The sequence below is a fragment of the Atta colombica genome, unplaced genomic scaffold (assembly GCF_001594045.1).
Source record: "Atta colombica isolate Treedump-2 unplaced genomic scaffold, Acol1.0 scaffold250, whole genome shotgun sequence".
NCBI lineage: Eukaryota > Metazoa > Arthropoda > Insecta > Hymenoptera > Formicidae > Atta > Atta colombica.
Genome location: NW_017259349.1, coordinates 18,094 through 27,304, shown reverse-complemented (window position 1 = coordinate 27,304; position 9,211 = coordinate 18,094). Strand labels below are relative to the sequence as shown.

The 9,211-nt window shown below is 32.2% G+C and overlaps 3 protein-coding genes across 6 annotated transcripts in view; 1 reads left to right on the top strand and 2 right to left on the bottom strand.

Annotated features, from left to right (window-relative positions):
- LOC108688939 (DNA ligase 4) overlaps nucleotides 1–3,780 on the bottom strand; it is a 6,290-nt gene extending 2,510 nt beyond the window's left edge. The window contains exons 1-7 of the mRNA XM_018195490.1: nucleotides 3,769–3,780; nucleotides 3,171–3,339; nucleotides 2,180–2,337; nucleotides 1,695–1,969; nucleotides 1,275–1,592; nucleotides 384–690; nucleotides 76–205 (exon numbers count right to left, since the gene is read on the bottom strand). Coding sequence (XP_018050979.1) covers nucleotides 76–205; nucleotides 384–690; nucleotides 1,275–1,592; nucleotides 1,695–1,969; nucleotides 2,180–2,337; nucleotides 3,171–3,335 — 1,353 coding nt within the window. The 5' untranslated portion in view covers nucleotides 3,336–3,339; nucleotides 3,769–3,780. The remainder of the gene's footprint in view (nucleotides 1–75; nucleotides 206–383; nucleotides 691–1,274; nucleotides 1,593–1,694; nucleotides 1,970–2,179; nucleotides 2,338–3,170; nucleotides 3,340–3,768) is intronic.
- On the bottom strand, nucleotides 3,682–7,815 carry LOC108688976 (general transcription factor 3C polypeptide 3). 2 transcript variants are annotated; one of them, XM_018195549.1, is made up of 6 exons: nucleotides 7,778–7,815; nucleotides 7,173–7,296; nucleotides 6,513–6,977; nucleotides 6,242–6,436; nucleotides 4,270–6,143; nucleotides 3,682–4,021 (listed from the first exon to the last, which is right to left on the bottom strand). In XM_018195549.1, exons 3-6 carry the CDS (start codon nucleotides 6,944–6,946, stop codon nucleotides 3,741–3,743), a joined length of 2,784 nt encoding a protein of 927 aa, XP_018051038.1. In that variant the 5' UTR covers nucleotides 6,947–6,977; nucleotides 7,173–7,296; nucleotides 7,778–7,815; the 3' UTR covers nucleotides 3,682–3,740. The 2 variants fall into 2 exon arrangements, with proteins under 2 accessions (XP_018051038.1, XP_018051040.1); XM_018195551.1 differs by lacking the exon at nucleotides 7,778–7,815 and adding an exon at nucleotides 7,313–7,358 and having other exon boundaries at nucleotides 7,173–7,186.
- Nucleotides 7,816–8,182: 367 nt separating this feature from the next.
- LOC108688973 (dnaJ homolog subfamily C member 13) overlaps nucleotides 8,183–9,211 on the top strand; it is an 11,758-nt gene continuing 10,729 nt past the window's right edge. For 2 of the 3 annotated variants that reach the window (XM_018195545.1, XM_018195543.1), the window contains exons 1-2: nucleotides 8,183–8,296; nucleotides 8,406–8,930. In XM_018195545.1, the coding sequence (XP_018051034.1) occupies nucleotides 8,860–8,930 (71 nt within the window). In that variant the 5' untranslated portion in view covers nucleotides 8,183–8,296; nucleotides 8,406–8,859. Of the gene's footprint in view, nucleotides 8,297–8,405; nucleotides 8,931–9,211 lie in introns of those variants that run through there. The other variant, XM_018195544.1, reaches the window with a different exon arrangement.

Below are 9,211 nucleotides of genomic sequence, written 5' to 3'. Positions count from 1 at the left end.
TATATATATGATAAATTTTCAACAAAAACTTAACTTAAAATAACGGTATAAAATAATATTAGAAGAAAACTTTACCTCTGCTTTAATCTTATAACAACTGTTGCCATCTCGAATGTTTGGTTTATATTTCATATTACATTTCTTTATAACAAGTCCTTCCTCATTATTACGGAGGCATATATTGAATTCCTTTATCAATTCTTCCCTTGTGACAAAAGTGGCAATAATTAATCACTTATTGTTTTTGCAATAATTATTACTTAAAAAAAAATAATTTCATACGAGAAAATAATTTTACATCTGGTAGACATTCAATTTCCAAACAATAATCCGATAACATTGACGACTTATCTTATTGTGACATTTTCTTCATAATATTTTACCTGTTTGAAATTAAAGTAGATTGACATACAGTTAGAGAACCTTCCTCTTCGATGAATATATCGTTGAGAAGCTTTAATCTGTCTTTATAAGGTGTATCAACGAGCAAGATATCATTATGCAGAATCACATCAAACGCAACGAAACACGGTTGATGTCGACTGCTCGCCGATAAATTTTTGACATCGAGATTCATACCTTTTGTACTAAATATTCTTTTCTCTTTATGCCAAGCCATTAATTCTCCATCCAATATTAAAGAATGACAATTCGGATTCAAACACCGCGTAAATACCGCAGTTAAAAAACCTATCAGAAATATTGTAATTTAATTATAATATTTACAGTTTCACAATATCTACACAGTTTCAAAATGAAATAAATAATGTACAGACGATGCATTATTATACAGCCAATTTTTAATATATATAATATATCAAGTACGATCTATCTACCTACATTAATAACGATTCGAGCAAATTATGAGTGAGTTTCTTCATTTTACAATAACAAATTTTTTTTAAGTGATAATAAATAATATAAATTGACAAACAGTAAATAAAAGTAGGAGCATATAATCGCTACACGCAAAATATTCATAGCCGAATGTCGTATGTATGTATATATATATATATATATATTTAAAATTAGACACATGCAAGATGTTTGTAGCGAATGTCAGGTATTTAAAAGTATTACGTTAACAATATAAATATATTACGTTAACACAATATAATTATATTGTTAACATAATAATTTTAAATATATATATATATCTACTTTTAAATATCTGACATTTGCTACAAACATCTTGCATGTGTCTATATGCTCCTCTTCTGTTTACTGTTTCTTCAACTTGTTTATTCAACTTGGAGTATTCGTCGTCATCATACCCAAAGATCCAGTTTCTCCGTATCCATACTTGTTTGTGATGTCGTATCCTCTACGTGTCAAATATTTAAATTTTCCATTCTTCATATGAAGTTGCGACCTCTCGCCATCGTATTTAGTTTGAACATAGTACAAATCATTGTTCCGAAATAATTTGTCGATATTTTCGATATTACATCTCTCTAAGAGCATCGGCTTAAAATGTGAAAATATTTGTATGCTGTGTTCTTTTAATTTGATCTTAGGATTACGTAATTGATTACAAATCTCGCGCAGATCATTCGTCACAAGAAATTTATCATTCGCGTCGGGATGATAGACTTGAAAGAAATGGACTGCAATTAGTCTTTTAATGCGTCGTGAGACACATTTATTATATATATACAAAACATTCTGTTATTAGGCAATTAAGTTATACGAACTGTGCAGTATTCTTTGCGTTCCTATACTAAGTCGTAAATCTTTAAGAATGATACGCGTCATCCACTTCATCTCAAATCCTGTAATTTGTCGGAAAAGTACTCGAAACATTTCAACTTTTTGCTGCCTCGTGTTTCTCCCGGAGATACTATCAAGGAATTCGTTAATCCGTGCGATCGTGAATCCAGTATTGATTCGAGGTAATTTTTTATTCAACACGTAGTAAGCTCGATCAGCGAAATCATTTCCTATAAATTTGTCCGACGAGAGTAAATCTCTAAAATAAGAATGTTGCATGTTTTTAAGAAAATTTCTTCAAGGAAACGTACGTATTAGTTAGCTGTATATGTACATTTGTGAAGTAAAATTCTTATATACATATGTATATTTTTGTATAAGGTAAGATATGTATACATATCCAGCAAAATACTTTATCGATTATAGCATAAACGGTTAGATTACAATTGGAAGATTATATTATACTAACCGATAATTTGCCAACTTTTTATAACTGTCACTATTTTTTGCGAAACCGTATACGTGAGCGTAAAGATTTGCTAACGAAACTTGCTTCAAATTATGCGGTCCACGCTGTCGTTCAAGATTGGGTAGTATCAATCTTAAGATAGGATAGAGTGACACATCCTAAGACAAAATTAAATCATAAATCATAATTAGAGCCGGGATATAATAACAATGCCGTATTATTGTCATAAAATATGTTACATCACTTTACACATTCGGCTCTCATTGGTATTATTTTCCTTTATTCATAAAATATGTTATTTTACGGAACAAATTTGCAGGATACTTTCATCCAAGTCGCTTTTTAAAGAATGTTGTAATTTTTTGTTTAGAATTGTATTGATAAAAAAAGAGAAAATATCTCACGATAATCTCTTTGTTAATGCTTATATAATGCTAATATTAATAAGGTATTATCATTGTGATTAATAGGCGTAGTCTAATGACGACAAAATATGCACTTTACATTCTCTCTCTCTCTCTCTCTCTCTCTCTCTCTCTCTCTCTCTCTCTCTCTCTACATCGTCATACGTTAGATTAGAATAGAAATTTTAACAATTCTTATATTTTTTTAAAAATGAAAGCGTGTTTTTGAACAATTTTCGATAATTTTCTCCAAAGTTTCTCACAAATAAATTTAATCATTTTTATATCTACATCAAACTATAGATCAAACTATAGCAGCAATACTTCTATCCAACACACATAATGTATAGGATAGAGCGGGGCTATGCCGTCAGTTTCATTCCTTAAAGTGAAATCCATACAATTTACAGCAAACAATATCTTTTTGCAGTAAGTGTTTATATAATTATTTTATACAATCATGATTGTTTCTTGAGAGCACAAGTATGATACCTTTAAATGTTCAGTATATGCTGTTCAGAAATATAAACACTATCGTGAGAAATGGATGAAAAAACTCTGCTCTACTTTAAAGTATATGTACGTACCGATTCAGAATATTCTATTTTCAGTTTATCGCCAACATTTCGACACGTGTCGATAAACGCTTGCAAAATTTGTTCTTTCTTTTTTACATCATGTGTCTTGGCAACGTCTTCCAACGTATCGCATAATTGTTTAAACTCAATTTTAGCCTCTAAAGCAATAGCCATTACTCTAAAGGAAATTTAAATTGATTATTTATTTATTTTAATATGGAATACCTTAAGGAATTGAATGATTTATTTCATTTTTGAGATTATATCTCAAAATATATAATTTCAAAAAATTATATATTTTGTTATTATTTATTATTTATCATATAATCCATGTAGCGATAGCAAAGATATATAAAAAAGTGAGATTGTTTCAGAAATGGGAGTTTGATCGGTCGCACTTGTTTGAAAGAGAAGATTGTACAATGAAAGAGTAGAATAATTTTAAATACGTGTTTCGTTACAAAGAGTTCTGTTCTTTAATGAAACTTATTATATACATACACGCATACGTTCGTTTACACGCACGTACACGCACACGCACACAAAAGCAGAAATTCTATAAAATATCACAGTTTCAATTTATACCGTGATATAATTTTCAAGATACATTCTAGCAAGAAGATGATTGTCGGATTGTAGATAGATGAGATGCAAATTGAACGCTGCTTCCTTTTTTAGATCCAAAAGATTCGCATGCTGTTTAACTAAATCTCCTGGATTTTCCTTCAGGACCAACTTATAGAAGTGAATCGCAGATGGTAATAAACCGATTTGATGAAATGCCCGTGCCATATTATAGTAAGTTTCTTGTTGACCTTCTTCACCACGTAATTGCATGTATTTTTTGAAAAAGGCTAGCGCTGTGTACAAAGATTAAAGATTAGAAAGAGAAAGAAAAAAAGTAATACGTAGTTGTAATATAATAATGTATATGTATTGTTACACATATTACATCATTATTTAAATATAATAAAATACTTTTAAAAAAGAAAGAAGACTGTGCTTTAAATGCTCTTTAAATGTAAACTGAATTATGACATGTGCGCGCGCGAAATTTAAAATCAATTCCTATCTTATTGAACTATATATATATATAAAATATACATACCTTGAATTACTAGCTGATTCTTCTTAGCTGACATCTTTTGACATGCCATATGTAATTGCGTCACGCCTATTAACAATGCTAACAATGCACTAGGTGCTACTTTAAAGAGAGACATATAACCGTTTAGAGCATATTTGTAAGTTCCCGAAACAAGACAGTTGTTTGCATGCATAATATGCAAATATGAAAATACGTCTCTTCCAAGTAATCGCATTATAAATCTGTTGTGTCTCAAATCTTCTGCTCTTTGAATAATTATATTTAACAAATTCCACGAGTTGGACTTTTGACAGACACGTACGAATTCTCGGACAATATTGTAACCATAGAACGAATCCTTATTATGAATGCAAGAAACCAAACACAAAAAGATAATATGAGAGTCTCTGTTTTTAAACCTCTTTGATGTCAGAGCAGTGAAACATAATCTTTGAAGGAAACCATACTTGTTTAATTTATACGCTAGTTTACACATTTGTAGAAAAAGTAGAAATTCATTTTTTTCGCTCGGTCTTGCGTTAGTGGTGAACGTTGGTGCATTTTCATCTTCTAACTTTTCTCCACATGATAAACGACGAAGTTGTAGGCTGTCAAGTCGTTGCCGAACACCCGTTGCGCGTGCTAATGCGTTTAATTCAACCTTTCTTCTTATATTAACACAATGTCGTGAGAAAAGTAACATTCCCGAGGAAAAGTATTCCTCGTATCTTCCAAGTTTAAAAAGTAGTAGTGTTCTTTGATACAGAACGTCAGAATCTAATGTATCGGATTCGGGATCTTGGTAGAGAACTTGTATCGCCTTATCATAACGTTCCGACTTTTTATAAAGTTTAGCTAAAGCTAATCTTGCGCCTAAATGCTGTGGTGACAACTTTCGAACAGCTTCGTAAGATTCTATAGCTTTATCCACATCATTACAACCAACCCAACATTCGGCATGTCTCAGCCAAACTGCAGCCAAACTAAAATTCGAGCTTTTGACTAACGGATCCAACAAAATCATAGCGCGATGAAATTCTTTCTTGCCCATCAGTGCTTCCGCTACATCTAAAAAGAGATCTCCAGAAATCTCTGGATTTTCGCGCATATAAAAGTTTGGTAACAATTTTTCAGCAATCGAAATATAATCCAATTCAATGAGAATTATGAGAAATTTTGCCTTTAAGTCAACAACGACGTTGTCTGGTACATCGCAAGATTCTATTTCGTCACTATTTTGGCTTCTCCATGTCGGAGATACTGCTTTTCGTTTTGCATTACTACACTCTTCTTCCTTATCGGCCTTTGCATTATTGGCTACTATTCTTTCTTCTTTCTCCTCTTTCTTCTTATATCGTATCTGAATATTTGTATACTTTACTAGTATATCTAAACATCTCTGAAATTGCTTTAGCGCTATTAATAATTCAGTCATAATATTAACTTCTTCTAATGTAATGAGATCAGGACATTTGACAAAGATAATCTCTACTGCTTCCAATGCTTGTTCATTGTTATCTTCTTGCATATAACGTTTGGCTAACATCTTTGCGTATTTCATTATATATTCACCATCCTCGGCTTCCAATTGATGAATCAGTTTTGTATATCCCCGCAAATATGCTTTTTTATCGCCATTTTGTTCTTGAAGCTGTGCTCTTGTTTCATATAAACTTATGTCCTTTGGACTGGCTTGAATCGCTTTAGAGTAACACGTTATGGCTTGCTTTATATCGCCACTTTCCAATGACAAGTTAGCCAATCTTACCCACTGATCAGCATCTTTAGGACTAAGATGCGCAGCAATTAAAGCAAATTGCAACGACTTTTCTGGCTGATCATTTTCATATATCATAGCTAACGTCTGAAACGGTTCTGGAGCGCTTGGTACTTGTCTAAGAAATAATTAAAAAATTAGCAAGTGTTTTTTACTTGTTACATAAAAATTTTAACCAAACGTTATATGTCAATGTGATACACTAAGACAACTTGCCTAATGATCTCCATGCATATTTTAGCTGCTAAATCTACCTCTCCCTTTGCGAATCTCAAATTTGCCTCTCCCATAAGTCCTTGTAAAACTGGTGGTAAAACGCGCCTTTTTTTTTTTTGACGCACGTTAATTGTTTTATGCTGCTTTTGTTCTACAACTTTTTGTACAGCAACATGATCAAATCCAATTATTGCTCTAAAAGTAGCATCACAAATGTGAATTTCGTGATTGTCAAAATAATTAAAATGTAATATGTATATATAACCCATACCTGGAGGTATCATTTTCTATCATCTCTAAATCTGTATCCTGATCCATTCTGGACGAATACTCACTGAATGTTAACTCGCCATTTAAAAATTGTTTTGTTAGCTGATCTTCTTCGTCGATAGTTAACAACATATCCTGATCTTCCATGTCCATGTTATCCTTGTTGAAATTACATGATGGAGAGAATGTAGAATTTGGAATAACATCTGTTACATCTCTTATCTGTAATGCTTTTGCTTCGACAAATTCATTTATATCCATATCCATTGAACTAATAGCACTTTCATCCAATTCTTCTATTATCACCGATGCTACATTATTATTCCCACTAACAGCCAGGTCATCGGCAGTCGATTTTTCAAGTTGCACCTCCATTGCAATTTTTTCAATCACATTCATGCTGTCATTGCTTCTTTTATTTGCGTTACATTCCATGGTCCTTTTATTATGTGTACGCTTCCTCAGTCTTATATTTACATTAAATAAGATATATTTCTAATACAAATATATTTCTAATACTTAAGTAAACTTTGAAATTCGTTTATATTAGCATTTATTATAACCGCATACTGTTATCGTAAAATTGACTTTGCTATCGCTACATATGATATACTGAAAATACACAAACAATCGAACGATAAAAGTGTAAATATATATTTACCTGCTATAGAATTTCTTTGTAAGAAAAGTTTTTGTACGAAAGAAAAATTATAGTATGTTATCACGCACATATGTACTATTGCCAGGTTTCTCTCTGCTATAGGTCAGTAGAAGCACTACAAGCACTAGTGTAATACATACTTAATTAATCATTTTGATGCATATTGTATCAGTTTAGTACATTATTCTTTGAATATATCGTTGAAATTAAAATAATTTAATAGAAAGTTACTAGTCAGTATGTGTATCAAGATGCACGATATAAACTAAGCAATTCAATCGCTCGCATGCCTAGAATACTATAGGGTGCTTTCCCACTTGAATACTTGGAGTATGGTCAACACGATGTTGCAAATGCTTTGAAGCGTTTTGTAATTGGTCAGTTTGTAAAATTTTTTCTCCTAATTGGTCCATCAAACGCTTCAAAGCATTTATAGCGAGACTTTGATCGCAACCTTGATGACACAAGTCGATGACACAAGTGTCATTCTATCTTTGTCACTCTCTGAATGTCAACAAGGATAAAATGACGCTTGTGTTATCAAATAGAAAGCATCCTATATGAGAGAAGCAACATCGGCGATTTCTGATTGATGATATTCTTACCTAATTAAAGCAGCCATGTGCTATTCACGCGCTTTAGGCTTCATTTTCATTCGAGAGTTAGACGCGTAATCAAAATTGACGAATACCAAGTATCAATTTTGATCACGTGACCTATTTTGACGTTCAAAATGAGCGTCAAGCGTCAGCATGAGAAAACAGCCTTAAGCGCTTATAATCATCATTCTGTTTTTATCATTTATTAAATTATGGTCAAAGTCTCGCTACAAATGCTTTGATGGACCAATTAGAAGAAAGAATTTTACAAACTGACCAATTAAAAAACGCTTCAAAACATTTGCAACATCATGTTGATCATACTCTAAGTATTCAAGTGGGAAAGCACCCATATAAAATTCTAGGCATGTTTATCGAGCGATTGAATTGCTTAGTTTATATCGTGCACTTGATGCGCTCAGTGGAGTGATTTAAAATTACGTTCCATCACTCATTGAACACTACATAACCTTAGCCTTACGGCCCAAACATGGCATTAGAGAAATAATAAACAGTAATAAATAAGTAAGAAAGATGATATTAAAGATTATATCTATAGTAGACAAAGTTATTTTACGTTACGAATTATAATAAATAAACATATTAATAATAGATTAATCCTTTTTTTGCTCAGTGAGCAGTCGTCGCTTCCGCATGCACTCACCGTGGACACTGTGGTGTCGACATCTAGAAACAGCTGTTCGTTGACACCCCCAACGCCCCCAGTCGTTCTCGACCATCATGGCCGCTTCCAGGTTAACAAAGCTGTCGAAGATGACATTTGTTAAGTGAAAAGGATTAATGAGCATATACATCTACATACACACACACACACACACGCACACACACACACATACACACACACACACACACACACACACAAGATTACTTATTCGAACTCGAATTAGCAGTAAAGTTAGTTAAAGTTTATACCTTTTTTCCTATGTCCATATTTTACGTAATGACGATCGTGTAATAACTCGTGCGCGAATGTTCTCTTACGCCTTTCATCTTGTGCAAATAGTACTCGGCGATTTAATTAAAACTTTATCCGAACCGAAACGATTGCGTCCACGTGAAATGAAACAATGATGCCGATAAAGGACAATCAAGATGTAGCATGCTTTTTAGTTACCAAGCATTCTACATGGAAAGGAAAGTAAGTGCATTGTTTTTTCTTACGTATATTCTGTACCTATCAATTTCAATCCATTTCAGCAATTTGATTAAAGACGTTGGAAAGATGTAGTATCCAATCAGTTAATATCCGATATGTCAAATAAAATTCCATGATTGTATGATATTTTAGTAAGCTTGGTATACAATTACATGATATAGAAACTATCTATGTTTTATGAAAAAATATTGCGTCTAAAAATATATTGTTTATTTCAATTGTGATTTTTCAATAAAAAATTAATAAACTTTAAATTGTATATT